The sequence below is a fragment of the Budorcas taxicolor genome, chromosome 21 (genome assembly GCF_023091745.1).
Source record: "Budorcas taxicolor isolate Tak-1 chromosome 21, Takin1.1, whole genome shotgun sequence".
NCBI classification, from domain to species: Eukaryota; Metazoa; Chordata; class Mammalia; order Artiodactyla; family Bovidae; genus Budorcas; species Budorcas taxicolor.
In genome coordinates, this window is record NC_068930.1 from 30,518,670 (window position 1) to 30,534,666 (window position 15,997).

Here is a 15,997-nt window from a genome sequence, read left to right on the forward strand (position 1 = left end):
GAGGCGGCGGCGGCGGCGGGCGTGCGGGAGCCGGGGGGCGGGGGAGGGGCGGGGGCGGCGCGCTCCAGCCGGCATGGCCGCCGCCGCCGGCTTTGTGTGCCGCGCGCGGGCTCGGGACGCCCGAGCCTCCCCCGGCCCGCGGGGCCGCTGCTGACCCGCCCCGGCTCCGGCGCCGCGCCCGCCGGGCCGGCCCCGCCCCCCCCTGCGCCTCCCCGCCCCCTCCTCCAGCCGCCGGGCGGGCGGGCCGCAGCCGCCCTCCGCTCGCCCGCTCCTCGCCGCGCGCCCGCCCGCCCTCGCTCCCCAGCCGGCCGGCCTGCCTGCCTGCCTGCCGTGCCGGCGGCGGCGGCGGCGCGCTCCAGCCGCCCCGATGCCCGAGCCAGGCCCCAGGATGAACGGCTTCTCGCTGGGCGAGCTGTGCTGGCTCTTCTGCTGCCCGCCCTGCCCGAGCCGCATCGCCGCCAAGCTGGCCTTCCTGCCGCCCGAGCCCACCTACACGGTGCTGGCGCCGGAGCAGCGCGGCCCCGGCGCGCCCGCTCCGGCCTCGGCCGCTTCCACCTCCTCCGCCTCCGCCGCGGCCCAGCCGGCGCCGCAGCAGCCCGAGGAGGGGGGCGCGGGGCCCGGCGCGTGCAGCCTGCACCTGAGCGAGCGCGCCGACTGGCAGTACTCGCAGCGCGAGCTGGACGCCGTCGAGGTCTTCTTCTCGCGCACCGCCCGGGACAACCGGCTAGGCTGCATGTTCGTGCGCTGCGCGCCCTCCAGCCGCTACACGCTGCTCTTCTCGCACGGCAACGCGGTGGACCTGGGCCAGATGTGCAGCTTCTACATCGGCCTGGGCTCGCGCATCAACTGCAACATCTTCTCCTACGACTACTCCGGCTACGGCGTCAGCTCCGGCAAGCCCTCCGAGAAGAACCTCTACGCCGACATCGACGCCGCGTGGCAGGCGCTGCGCACCCGGTGAGCCCGGCGAGGATCGCCAGGCCTGGCCGGCCGCTGCTAGGGGGCCGGGCTGGCATCCCCTGGGGGCCTCTGGGGCGGCCTGAGGGGAGAGGGACCCTCCTTCGGGGCTGTGGGCGAACAGAGATTCCCCCCCCCCCCCCCCCCCCCGCCCCACGCACACACACACACCCCTCCGCGGCCGTGGTGGCTTCTCTTTTCTTTTCCATCCCTGGCTTTCTTTCACCCCCTTCAAGAACCCCGCCAGCCCTGTGGTTCATGGAGAGTTCAGATTCGCAGGGTTTTGCCTGCTTTGGCACGCCTGGGTGCCCCCGATCTCCCCGGCTGGGTCTTTTGTGGTTCTGGGCACCACAAGTGGCAGTGTGGGCATGCTTAAATACCGGGCAGAGACAACTTGGTTCGCGTTGAGTTTGTGTGAGCCGGCGGCCGGAGGCTGGAGGGCCTCAGGGTGAAGTGACCTTGGGCAAGGCGCATGAGCTCAAACCTCTTGTTTCCTTCCTTGTAAAGTCAGGGGGCGCGGCGGGACGGCTTCCAAAATACGTTCCGGTTGTAAAGTGCTCAGCGGGGCCACGTCTGCGCGGCCTTGGAGGGAGCTGGAAGGTCGGGTGGTGTGAAGTTGGACTTCTGGGGCTGAGTAGCTGGCAAGGCGGTCAGGAAGTTTAGCTGGTGGTGGTGAGCCTGGAATCTTTATCAGAAACTTAGTTAAAAAAACACAACAACAACAACCCCAAGAGGAGTTCGAATCTTGTGCTTAAAGGGCTTGGGGAATCTCTTGACCTTGAATGAGCATTCACAAGAGGACTAGGAAGTGTTTACTGAGAGAGTCTTTTATGTGCAAGGCACAAACTGCGGGCTTGGTTTCGGGGCTAGACATGGTAAGACCAGCAAACCAAACTTGACTTTTAGTCTCTAGTTACCCAAAAGTCACGTAAGTGGGCAAGTGACGTCCACCTGTTTGTGCTCCAGTCTGGGTATCTGTGACTTCACCCCAGCCATCTAGTAGCAGGATGGTGAAAACACGTGAGGTCATGTCTTCTCTGACATCGGATTGCTTCAGATGAAAGAGCCCCCAGAATAGGTATAATTGGCACTGTTAAGCTACTGACAGGTGTAGTCTTTATCTAAAATGTGTTTGCCTGGCACTTGCAGACTGCCAACGTTAGTGATTTTTGTCCTCATTCTTGCTCATGCATATGTTCATAAATTATTCTGTGCCTTTCTGGGAAAATGGCCTATCCAACAGGAAAATACTTAGCATTTCATACGTTGCTTATTCACATTATTCTCTGCAAGTCTTGAAGGACTTCGTTTGGATGAAGCTTTCTGAAAGTGGTTTAGGCTGAGGTTGTACAATTCTTGAGACCCCCATGGACTGTAGCCCACCAGGCACCTCTGTCTATGAGAGTATCCAGGCAAGAATACTGGAGTGAGTGGGTAGCCATTTTCTTCTCCAGAGGATCTGCCTAATCCAGGGATTGAATCTTTGTCTCCTGCACTGGCAGGTGGATTCTTTACTGCTGAGCCACCAGGGAAGCCCCCGAGTCAGAATCTACAAGTAGTTAAAAAGTCACCTGTTTCAGTAAAGAGTTTCACATATATGCTTGTCACACACGATCTAGTAGCTGCTGTTGGTCAAGGTATTAAAATTAAGGGTTGGCATTAGATCTTCTTAAAGTGAAACATAATCCCACCTTGAGTAGGTTATTTGGTGAAATTTCTGTAGAACACTGTTCCTATATGTAAGTGTCTAGACTAGAATGAAATATTTTTCAGACATGAGGCAAGTCCTTTGCCCTGAATACGCAGGTGTGTCTGTGTTACAAGATACATGAGACATAATTATTTCCCGGAGACATGTGTCATATGTAATTTAATTATGGGCATGGCTTTGGGTAAGGTTAAATTTTGAATTGTGTGATGGGGTGATGTTAGTGGTAAAGAACCTGCCTGCCAGTGCAGGAGACATAAGAGATGTACGTTCAATCCCTGTGTCGCTGGAGAAGGGCGTGGTAACCCACTCCAGTGTTCTTTCCTGGAGAATCCCATGGACAGAGGAGCCTGGTGGGCTATGGTCCATAGGGTCCCAAAGAATCAAACACAACCGAAGTAATTTAGTACACACAGCACAAAGCTGAGCACATAGCTCACCTTTGCTTGGAATTTAGTTTTATGCCAGAACTCACATCAAGGTTGATTTACTCACCTGTTAAATAGTTTAGAACTTAAAGGCTAAATGACAGTCTTAGGATTTGAAGAAACCTTACACACCTTGTGCTTTTCAAACTTTTTTGATTGTGACCCCACAAGAAGGAACACATTTTACGTTTTGCATCTAGATCCAGCACACATACACAGTTCAGTTCAGTCGCTCAGTCGTGATCGACTCTTTGTGACCCCATGGATCGCAGCACGCCAGGCCTCCCTGTCCATCACCATCTCCCGGAGTTCACCCAAACTCTTGTCCCTCAAGTCCGTGATGCCATCCAGCCATCTCATCCTCGGTTGTCCCCTTCTCCTCCTGCCCCCAATCCCTCCCAACATCAGAGTCTTTTCCAATGAATCAACTCTTCGCATGAAGTGGCCAAAGTATTGGAGTTTCAGCTTTAGCATCATTCCTTCCAAAGAACACCCGGGACTGATCTCCTTCAGAATGGACTGGTTGGATCTCCTTGCAGTCCAAGGGACTCTCAAGAGTCTTCTCCAACACCACAGTTCAAAAGCATCAATTCTTCTGAGCTCTATATATCTGAAGCAAATGTCTCGCAAAGCAGTAGTTTTGCCTGTGAGCACTATACCTGTAGACTATGTTTTGTTTTCTTTTTCTTTTTTTAAGAAGAAAAAGAATGCAGGCTGGAAAGGACTAAGTTAATTTACCTTCTCATTTATGGACACTGTCCTTTTGCACCCTCATTTGACAGAGGTTCAAGGAAGATCAAGAAGGTCTCCTGATTGCTAGTTTAGGACTGTTTCCACATTACCATGCAGTCTGATTTATCAGATTTCTCTAGAGGTGCATATACATGTCTCAGTTATTTTAATAGGCTAGGAGTTACTTGACTCTGAAGCTAAGCAATCCCTGAACAGCCTTTCCCCTTGGTCTGCTGTCTGTAGATTTCTGTTCTACTTTGCCTGGAAGATGCCGTCTTCTCCACCCATTTATGACTGTTCAGGTCATGGCCCCAGCAGCAGTACCTCCCACCACATATACCCATTGTTCTGTGGCTGATTAGCTCAGATCCCCTTTTCTTTCTTAAAATGTTACTTATTTATTTTATTTTTGGCTGTGCTGGGTCTTTGTTGCTGTGTGGGCCTTTCTCTAGTTGTGGTGCGCGGGCTTCTCATTGTGATGGCTTCTCTTGCTGCAGCTCCTAGGCTCTTGAGCACAGGCTCAGTAGTTGTGGCACATGGGCTTAGTTGCTCCACATCATATGGGATCTTCCTGGATCAGAGACTGAACCAGTGTCTCCTGCATTGGCAGGCAGATTCTTTGTCAATGAGCCAGCAGGGAAGCCCCTCAGGTCCCCTTTTCTATTCCCAGTCTTCATGCCTGCCTTGGGGAACTTTCTGTTTCCTGATCCGATGAACCAGGCTGCTCAGAACTCTGATTGGAAAGCCAACCCCATCCTAAATCATTTCCATCTCTGCACTTAGGTTGTTCCCCCAGGAGGACTGTAAGGCCTTCTGGTGCTCGTCTGGCCTTTTGTGTGGGTCCTTTTCCTGTGCCCCTAGTTCTCCATCCCAACTGGATCCTGATTGGGTTCGTGAGCCCTTGGTGTTCCTGCACAGGTGGTACTGTTCCTTCACCTGCACTAATCACACTGTGTTGCTGTTTCTTGTTGTTTAACTGCATCTCACTGAGTTGGAAGTTCCCTGAGGGCAAAGACTTCCTGTCTTCTGTATTCCCAACAACAGGCAAAGTGCCTTAAGATAATAGGAACTCATTAAATATTTGTTTAGTGGTTTGCACATATGGGCACCCCATAAATAAATAGATTCAAATTTTCCTAATTTTCTTAAAATAAGTTGCATCTATTTTACCTCTAGGATCTGGTATCCATGGGCATAATCATAGGCAAAGAAAGGGGTTACAATGTATTGGCTCAAAAAAAAAAAAAAATTGTTTTGGCTCAAGGTCTGATCCACTTTGTATCCACTATCTCTCATGCTTGCAACCTTGAAGTATGTCTGTTGAACAACAGAGTAACACTAACCCTTTTGTATTTCTCTGCATCCTTTCTCCATGCTGATTGGCCAAAATGTTTGCTTGGGTTTTTCAAGATATTATGGAAAAATCTGAACAAACTTTTTGGCCCACCCTCTCTGCATGCTCTAGCCATGGGTCCAGTCCTTCATGGAGGACGTCAAACGCAGTCACTGCTTGGTGTTTCCATAGGTAAAGGTAGCACGTCCCCTAAGTAAGTAGGCAAGTCATCTAAAGGGTTTGCGGAGGAAGTAAACTTGAAGGCGAGGAAGGTGGCTCATTGCTAGTTGGGCAAGAGGTGATTGTTTTAAGCATTTGAAAAATGACTGAAACGTGTGTAGAAGAGAGGTTGGATTTGAAAGGAGGGTATAGACTGAGCTTAGAAGAAAGAAGCTGATGTCTTATACGGTTTGACTGCTATAGCAAAGTACCGTGGAGTGAGTGGCTTAAAAGCAACACAAATTTATCAGTGCTGGAGGCTGAAAGTCTTGAGATCAGGGTGTCAGCATGGTCAGGCTCTGGCAAGAACCCTTTTTCTGGTTGCCAGCTTCTCGTTATGTCCTCACAAGGTGGAAGAGCCAAGGGAGTTTTCTTGGGCTGGTTTATAAGGACTTCCCTGGGGGCTCAGTGGTGAAGAATCTGCCTGCAATGCAGGAGACCCGGGTTCGATCCCTGCCTGGGTCGGGAAGATCCCTGCAGAAGAGAATGGCAACCAATTCTAGTATTCTTGCTTGGAGAATTCCATGGACTGAGGAGCCTGGCAGGCTACAGTCCATGGGGTCACAAAGAGTCAGACACGACTGAGGAACTAACACTTTTACTTTTCATAAGGGCACTGATCCCATTCATATGGATTTTACCCTCAAGACCTAGTCACCTTTCAAAAGCCCCACGTCCCAAAACATCACCCTGTGGGTTAGGTTTCAACAGATAAATTTTGGGCATGGGACACGTGCTTACACTCACATACACATAGACACTGTTCAGCCTACGGGCAGTTGGTATTGGAACAGTGAGAGAGACAGTGGAGAATCTAAGCATGGTGGAGGCCTTGAAGGTGGGGACATGTTTTACATTTGAGTTACTGATGCCCTTTACAAGCATGCTGTGTAGCCAAGCAATTGAGGGAGTGAATTGGAGTCACTTTTAGAAGTATCTGTAGAAAGGACACTATGAAAATCATTGTAACCTTATTGGAGCGCAGTGTTGTAATCTGGGTTGAGGGGAAGGGGAGTGATTAATCTGTGCAGGAAAAGCTGCCTGTTGGTTAAAGTGGGATTAAGTAGGCGAATTAAGCCTCCTCAACACACATCCTTTTTGGATGTGAGCAGCTTTAGGCTGCAGAATTGGAGCTTGTGATTCAAGAAGGAGTGAATCAAAATCAAGCTGATTTGAAGGTGTAAACCCAAACAAGCAAATAACTCAAGGAATGAGGTGTAATGTAAGTAAAGTGGGGAGAATTTTAGCTGAAACATCTTCATCTAGAGAAACAGGAAAGTAGGGGCATTTGTGAGTCAATTTGTTGTTAGTGTTTACCATCACCATCTACAGAAGTTGCTTCATGCAAAAACTGTGGAGGAGAGAGGCGTTTGGTAACATTGTCAGAGAAAGCAAGCTGAGAGAGGAAGGTAAATAAGAATTTTCAGGGAATTGCCTGGTGGCTCAGTGGTCAGGACTCTGTGCTTTCACTGCAGGGGCCCAGGTTTCACCCCTGGTCACGGAACTAAGATATCGCAAGCAGAGATGCTGGGGGAAGAAAGGACTTACAGTGTCTAGGTACAAAAGTATTAGTTGCTCAGTTGTGTCCTACTCTTTGCAACCCCATGGACCAGGCTCCACTGTCTATGGAATTCTCCAGGCAAGAATACTGGAGTGGGTTGCCATTACCTTCTCCAGGGGATCTTCCTGACCCAGGGATTGATTGAACCTGGGGCTCCTGCGTTACAGGTGGATTCTTTATGGTCTAAACTGTGACAAGTTACAAAAGACTATTTCCCTTCACTCATTCCTTCTTTCAACGAATGAGCCATTAACCATCAAACACACATACATTGATACTATTGTTAATGTGAAACTTTCTTTGATACTATTGTTAATGTGAAACTTTCTTTTTTGTGTGAGATCGATTAGATTTTAGAGAAACTTTAAATGTGTAGCCATGTGTTGCCCTTTTATAACTTTTCCCTTTGTGATTTAAAGGATCCATATAATTGGAAAATCTCTGTCTTGGGAAGACTATAATGTATACCCTCAGGTTGTGGGATCTTGAAACGCACCTGCTATTGGTTGTGGATGTTGTTTACATTTATGAGTCAGGATGGATTTCTCTTGGGAAGAGCCAAACAGTGACTAGTTTCCCAAGCAGGTTAAAGTTAATGACCTAACTTCTTTGTTCTCAGTTTTCTCAGAGGGAATTCCATGGTACGATGAAAGGAAGAATGCTCGTGTTTCTACCTTAGTTTCATTGATTAGGGACAAAGTAAACAGAATGTTCTGTGAATGGTGTGATGCGTGAATGCACAGTGGTCTTCCTAGAATGGAAATAGAATAGCAGCTTGACATTCAAGGTAATCAGTGTGCAAATATCCCACTGATAAAAATGTAGCTCTTAAGAGCAGACCTGTTGAGACTGACACAGGCGCAGTGTGTTTCTGTGGCTCACTGTGGCTCCACTGCCCTCCTCCAGCGCTCTTGGACTGCACCTGGTTCCTCAGTCTGCCTTCCCCGATCCGTCATTGCTGGGTTTCTCTCTAGCACAGCCAGATTCTGAGCGGTCGCCCTAATCCTACTAAACCTCACTTTCCCTTGGTTCTTTTTTTTTTTTTTCCTAAAATATTTACTTATTTCTTTGGCTGTGCTGGGCTTTGGCTGTGGCATGCAGGATCTTTGTTGTAACCTGTGCGATCTTAGTTCCCTGACTAGGGATCAAACCCAGGCCTCCTGTATTGGGAACTCAGAGTCTTAGCCAGTGACCACAGGGAATTCCCTCCGATGGTTCTGTTTTTCGAGGGGTCTTTCTGCTCGTAAGCCAAGTATCAAAGATCTGACAAGCGTTTTCAGTTTTTGTGTTAATGGTCAATTACTCCTTAATGGGCTTCCTCTTCTGAGCATACTTGTTTTTATTTAGGGCAATATTGGAGGCTCAATCTTATCTAAAATTCAGTCTGAAAACTCTACTGGTACAATGGAATATTCATGGAAGGCCTTCCCCGCACCCCCCTTTTTTTCCCTTGAAGTCATTTGAGTGATACTCTTCTGAGGTCACTTAGAGCAAATCCTTAACATCACTCCCAACCTTCTGCTACTGCCTGCCTTTCTGTTCCTCTCTCCAAATTAATAACTACTCTACTCACATGAGGGCTTCCCAGGTAGCTCAGTGGTTAAGAACCTGCCTGCAGTGCGGGAGACCCAGGTTCAGTCCCTGGGCCAGGAAGATCCCCTGGAGAAGGAAATGTCAACCCGCTCCAGTATTCTTGCCTGGGAAATCCTATGGACAGAGGAGCCTGGCAGGCTACACTCCATGGGGCCTCGAAGGAGTCAGACACGACTTAGCAACTAAACAACAACAACTATGCATATTAATAACCCCATGTAAGACTCCAGAATGTGCCTTCAGGGATTGCACTGTTCATGGTGGTGGCAGATTTACTCTATCGGATTTTGCTTAACCTATTTTGAGGCCATAATTCGGCTCCACTTTAAGAAGCCTTGGGTACAAGAATCTGAAGTCTCAACACAGCTGTACTTAGGAGATCATTATTTGTGTATTAGAATGATTCCCCCCGCCCCACTGCCCTAGATTGCTTTAAATAATAGGCTTGCTGATTCATAAAAACTTTAATTTGCAAAACTGAGATGAACACAAAACCTTTTGAACTAGGGAAATTAGTTTTAATTCCAACAGCCCCTCTAATCCGTGTTGTCACCTTGCACAGGGAGGCACTCCACACTCCTGAGCTTTACATCGCATTGTTTTCAAAACAAGGGCTCAACTACAGTACATTCCCTACAAACGCACCTTTAAGCTGGGAACTTTCAATGATGCGAGCATGCGTTCCATCAGCCTCAGGCGTGAATGACCTCTCAGCTTGCCCTCCGTCTCCTGTTGCTGGTGACCCCTCAGCTCTACCATCTCCCACTTCCTCTCTGCCTCTCGATGCCAGCCCTCTTGTGCGGCTGCTGTACTCTACTCCTGTACTTCCCAAGGCACTGTACTGTAAGGGTTAAGCGTCTTGCTTTTTGTGTGTGTGTGTGTGTCATTTGTGTGAAGCGTATCAAACCTATGGCAGCACAGTACTGTATAACCGACTGTGTTAGTTGGGCACCTAGGCTAACTTTGTTGGACTTAGGAATGCTTTCCAGAAATGGACCTTGTTCATATGTAGGGGACATACTGTACATGTCTTCTGAGGTGCCTTCTTTAAGTAAGGCTGTGTTTCGTGATTTTTAAGGGAGAGTACCTAATGTTTCTGAATTTGCTTCTCTTGACTACACTGAGAAACGTGGTGGACTCTGTCTCTCCAGTGAATCTCAAGGCTGGCTGCATCTCAGCAGCCCTAGGTAGATATTTTTCGTGTGTATGTGTGTGTGTGTCTAGACATATGCATGCATGTGTGTCTGTGTGTGTACATGTATAAGAGAACATGAATTCACATGTGTGTGCATATGTGTATGCTTGCATGCAGCCTCGATTGAGTTGCACTCGCCTAGAGACTGTAGTTAAGGATTGGACTCTTTTCAACTCCATGGACTGTAGCCCACCAGGATCCTGTGTCCATGGGATTTCCCAAGCAAGAATACTGGAGGGATTGCAATTTCCTTCTTGAGCTCTTATTGACGCAGGGATCGAACCTGGGTCTCCTGCATTGCAGGCAGATTCTTTGCTGTCCCAGCCACCAGGGAAGCCCTCATTGGTTAAGACTCGAAGAAAAATGAATGCTAGGGAAGATTTTTTTTAATACACTTATACAGTTGGTTTTAGTCAAAGGTCTTTGGTGGCCAGGAATCCACTCGTGTAGACCATGTGAGGGCACACAGCCACGCTCATACTTGCAGGATTCGTGAGCCTCATGGGGACTGAAGCTGGGGGCTCGGAAGCCATCAAGACCCTGGATTCCCACCCTCTCAGCTTCCTCTTTCTGAGCTGGCGTCTCCCGTCTCCTCTCTGTGTACCTGCTCCTTCTTTCTACAGCAAACCTCTTCATGCTCCTGATTGCTGCATATCACCTCACCCCCGCCCCCTTCTCCTTCCCTCAGTCTTTCCCAGCATCAGAGACATTTACATGTATAAGGGAAATCTCCATTTGTAAGGGTGTCTTCCAGGCTGCTCCTGGAAGTTGGGGGCAGGTGACCTTCATCATGAATGCAGAGCTCTCATTGGTGCAGAAGGTGATAACTTAATTTGCATTACAACCTCACCTTTGTTTTCTCTGCTTTGCCTTGTGACCTCCCAGAGAGTATCCCACCACCCTCTTCTTTTGCTTTAGCTGAAGAAGGCATTTAAGGTGAGGGCTTCCACTGTTTCAGAGCTACTCAGTTTTCCTAGGTCTTTCCCAGATACACGTGTTATTAAACTTGTTTGCTTTTCTCCTGTTAATCTTTTATCAGTTTAATTATTAGACCAGCTAAAGGAGATCAGTCCTGGGTGTTCATTGGAAGGACTGACACTGAAGCTGAAACTCCAGTACTTTGGCCACCTCATGCGAAGAGTTGCCTCATTGGAAAAGACCCTGATGCTGGGAGGGATTGAAGGCAGGAAGAGAAGGGGACGACAGAGGATGAGATGGCTGGATGGCATCACCGACTCGGTGCACATGAATTTGAGTGAACTCCGGGAGTTGGTGATGGACTGAGAGGCCTGGTGTGCTGCAATTCATGGGGTCGCAAAGTGTTGGACATGACTGAGCAACTGAACTGAAAGAACCTAGAAAGGAAGAAGAGAAAACTTTCCTGTGCCTACAGTGATAACAGTAATAATAATAACAGTGACCTTATGTCACATACTCTAGCAGTGTTTTCCACACAGTCAGAGCACAGCGGACAGGGTGTTTTTGTGGTTTAAGACTCAATGAGCATGAGCTTGAGCAAATTCCTGGAGATAGTGAAGGACAGGGAAGCCTGGTGTGCTGCAGTCCTTGGGGTTGCGAGGAGTCGGACACGACTGAGCGACTGAACAGCAGCAACAAGGTCCTTGAGAGCGCTGATCACCGGATGCGCAGATCGTGCTGTAGACCACACGCTTTTGCATAGCTGTAGTTTAGTCGCTGAGTCATGTCCAGCTCTTTAGGACCCCATGGAGTACAGCGTGTGGATCGCCGTTTCCTTCTGCAGGGATCTTCCCCACTCAGGGACTGAACTTGGTCTCCTGTTTCTCCTGCATTGCAGTCCTGTTCTTACCACTGAGACACCAGGGGAGCTCAGACAGGACACTTAGATCAGGTGTTAGGGAAATTACTCCCTCCCCCGTCTCCAGAGATGTAAATAATACCCCGGTCAAGGGAGCTTGGTGTGTGTACCTATAAAAGAGCTGTAAAGGAGTGTTAGTTTTATTTGTGACAAAGGGGGAAGAGCCTCTCTGAATTTCTTCCTCTAAGCTCGAGGACTCTAAATATCAAGCTCTGGCTCTGGAGCGTGGTGTGTGTTAGTATTTTAAATCAGATAGCACTTCATCTACTGAGGTGTTTATATCCCTAAAGGAGATCTTAAAAAGAGAGGAAACCTTACCTGTAATCTAATACCTCACAGTTACTTTGCCAGCCCTTCCTCTGCTCTCTTCCCTCACCCTGCTGTTTCCAGGCTTAGCTCTCAGTATCGGAACTTGCATTCTGGGTGAAACAAGATATTTCCTCTCTCTCCAGCACTCAGGACACTCTGGTTGCTCTTTATTACTGGGACGACCTTTGATAGATTGTTGCTGTTGTTCAGTCACTAAGTCTTGTCCTTCCCTGTGACCCCATGAACTGCAGCAAGCCTAGCTTCCCTGTGCTTCACCATCTCCTGGAGTTTGCTCAGACTCTTGTCCATTGAGTCAATGATGCCATCCAACCATCTCATCCTCTGTGTCCCCTTCTCCTCCGGCCCTCAATCTTTCCCAGCATCAGGGTCTTTTCCAATGGATTGGCTCTTCACATCAGGTGGCCAAAGTATTGGAGCTTCAACATCAGTCCTTCCAATGAATAGTCAGGGTTGATTTCCTTTAGGATTGACTGGTTTGATCTTCATGCTGTCCAAGGGACTCTCAAGAGCCTTCTCCAGCACCATAATTCAAATGCATCAATTTTTTGGTGATCAGTCTTCTTTGTGGTCCAAGTTTCACATCCATACATGACCACTGGAAAAACCATAGCTTTTACTATACAGACCTTTGTTGGCAAAGTGATGTCTCTGCTTTTTAATATGTTGTCTAATATCAATATATAGAGTTACCTTTATTTCCAAAAGTTGGTCTAAGGACCTGAATGCACAGATTTCCTTCTGAAATACGAATGCTCCTATGATGCCTTGTACCAGAGATCTCATATTGAGTTTTCAAGTCTCCGTGAAATGGAGCTCATTGATAACTTCCACAATATTGATTTACTTCAGAGTGTTAAAACCATGGCACCATGGTGAAACTGGAAACCTGTTTCCAGAAAGCCTCGGTCATTCGCTTTCAGTGCTCAGACTAACAGTTAACTGTCGCGTGTCATTGATTTGCTGGGTTGCTGAGAAGAGTCAGTCACCTCAAGATTACTTGTTAACCAAGCACTGCCTAAATCCTCGGATGGAAAAGGAACACAAAGAACCTCCGATGCTGATTATTAGTTTGTTCCTTTAGTTTATGTTTTTATACCTAAATTTATTTATTTTTTCTTTTTTGGCCCTGATGCTTGGCGTCTAGGATCTTAGTTCCCTGACTTGTGATCCAGCCATAGTCTCTTGCATTTGAAGTACAGAGTCTTAACCACTGGACCACCAGAGAAATCCTCAGTTTACATTTTTAAATGGACAGTTACATTGGAGGAAAAATGCACAGCAAGCCTTTATTCAGAGTATATTCACAAAGAGGGAGTTTGCAGATGGTAATTATAACTGCTGGCTAACACCTCCATTATTATGGTTGGTAATCACATGAGAATTCTAACTTACCCAAAACTGTTCTTAGTGAATGTCGTGGACAGAATCAGACCATATGCAGTGATAATTATATTGACTGTGAAGGTCTGTGATACCAGAACAAGATTCTTATACGTTGGTTTAATTAGAGCAACTGGATTTATCCCTGTTGTCATAAATAATGCAAGGATATTTCAAGGTCTCTGAATTTTGGAATTCAGAATTTGGTTGAATTTTTGGTTGCTATGTTATTTAATGATTACTGTTGTCTTAACATTCATACCATTTAAGTATACATATATATATATATATATAAAGCCTTTCATGTGTTAATCATGTCTAAACATTTTATATAACAAGGCCATACAAAATAATTTTTAAACGAACCTGGAGTCATATTTAATTGGGATATATTAGTTTTTTCCTACTAAAAACATCAAGAAAATTCTAGAAAGGTATGTTAAGAACATATGAAGCTAGAATATAATTGCAAAAGAGAAAGTAAGATAGTTTGATCTGTCATTTAACTGCAGAGGGTTCCGCATCTCTGTCTCCTTCCCTAAAGTCCTGGGGTTCTGGCTGCTTCAGGTCTGCAGCCACTGGGCAGTCCTCCGGGACCTCCGACTCATCATATTGTAATTACAGCTCTTCAGGGCTCTGACCTTTCAGCATACTTTGTTTACCTAGCTCCCAGTTGCAAAGTCCCCACTGGTTCCTTCCTCCCTATCTGTTCATCACCCACAGCTATCTGTTCTTTTTTCTCTTGCTGTCTTGCCCCTGCAGTGCTTTAGATATGTGATGATGGGGGCTTGGACCAGAGCGGTAACAGCAGAGGTGGAGGGACGAGCTCAGATATGGATGTTTCTTTAAAGGCAGAAGCAGCAGTATATGCTGGTGCCTGGCTGATGCCACTAGAACAGGAAACTTAGAGCTGCAGTTGATTAAGGTTGGGGGGGTGCGCGGTGTAATTAAGTGGTTCAGGACTGGGGGGAGGGGGAGGTCAGGAGTCTAGCATTGGATCCAGTGAGTCTGAGGGGCCTATCAGACTTCTTTTTTAAAAAATAATTTTATTTATACATTTATTTTCATTTTTGGCTGTGCTGGGTCTTTGTGGCTGCGTGGGCTTTTTTCTAGTTGTGGTGAGCAGGGGCTGCTCTCTAGTTGCTGTGCACAGACTTCTCTTGTTACGGAGCAGAGACTCTAGGACCCGTGAGCTCAGTAGTTGTGGCTCCCAGGCTCTAGAGCACAGGCTCAGTAGTTGTGGCGCACAGGCTTAGTTCCTCATGGCATGTGGGATCTTCCCTGATCTGGGATGGAACACGTGTCTCCTGCATTGGCAGACAGATTCTTTACCACTGAGCCACCAGGGAAGCCCCGCGCATCAGACTTCTCAGTGGAGATGAAGAGCAGACAGTTGGGTCTAAGTCCAGTTCAGAAACGAAGTCTGGACTGCAGATACATTTGGGAATCATCCCTTCAAAGAGGGAAAGCAGTTAAACCAAAAATGAACTTGGGAGAACTGGCATTGTCCCTGGGGTAGCCCGGCCTCTGCCCACCTCCTTGCCAAGGTCATCTCGTAACAGCCTGTTTAGTCATTTCATCTGGTTTTGCCAGGCCCCTGAACAAACCCAGCATGGGAGGGTCAGATGTTCCGGTGGGTGACTAGTCTCCCCAGGAGACTTGGGCTTCCCTGCTGGCTCAGATGGTAAAGAATCTTCCCACAGTGCAGGGGACGTGGGTTTGATCCCACAGTCATGGGGTCGCAGAAGAGTCAGACATGACTGAGCGGCTAACAGTCTCCCCAGGAGACATCACCGTGGCATCAAGCTGTGTATGTTCTGCTTGCTTAAGTTGTGGCTCTTTGGTCACTTCCTGTCCCTGGGGAGTGATCACTGAGCTTGCCTGCCATCTCTTCTGAGGAACTGGGAGAGCAGCTTGATGGCTCCGAGCTTGCCGAGCTCCCTTAGCAGCCTGCAGGAGGCTCTGCTTGCCCCTCTGTTCTGCAGTCCTCCCAGGGGCCCATCATTACCGTCTGCTTCCAGGCTTCTCCTGGACATCTTCTGCAAACCCTGATACTGACTCAGATGGACCCGAGTTTACACACCTTGTGTAAAATGTGAGAGTATCATAGTCACTTTAGCAGGATTAAGTATGGTGAAGATGACAGTTTTAATTTGCATAATCCCTCTGCCAATCTATTTCCATTTATTTTCTCTCTTAACTGAAACAAAGGTTTCTTTTTTAAAATAAACATTTATTTGCTTATTTGGTTGTGTCGGTTCTTAGTTGTGGAGCTCAGGTTTCAGGGCGTATGGCTTCAGTAGTTGCAGTACTAAGGCTTAGTTGCCCCATGGCATGTGGGATCTTAGTTCCCCGACCAGGGATCAAACCTGTGTCCCCTGTGTTGGGAGGCAGATTCTCAATCACTGGTCCACCAGGGAAGTCCTCGAGACAAAAGTTTCTTGGGGACATTTATAGACATCTTTAACTTCTAAATTCCATCCTTGTATTATTTTTGAGTCATTCTCCCATCCTCTCTTTGACTAAAGGATTTCAAGGCTAATTAATTCACACCCCAGACAACTGGAATCTAAATCTTTCAGGACTTGTCTCTTCCATGAGCACCTCTTTTCTGAAAAGTGCTGCTTGGAATAAAAGACTGTATGTTTATGGGAGAAAAACATGTCTTGACTTTTCTGTGTCTTTATCTGGTATGCCCTTGTCAGGCCAGCACAGGCTGTTCAT

The 15,997-nt window shown here is 47.7% G+C and overlaps 1 protein-coding gene across 1 annotated transcript in view; it reads left to right on the plus strand.

Annotated features, from left to right (window-relative positions):
• The first annotated feature begins 367 nt into the window (after nucleotides 1-367).
• Nucleotides 368-15,997, plus strand: part of ABHD17C (abhydrolase domain containing 17C, depalmitoylase) — a 56,421-nt gene continuing 40,791 nt past the window's right edge. The window contains exon 1 of the mRNA XM_052659948.1: nucleotides 368-957. Within this exon, the coding sequence (XP_052515908.1) occupies nucleotides 368-957 (590 nt within the window). The remainder of the gene's footprint in view (nucleotides 958-15,997) is intronic.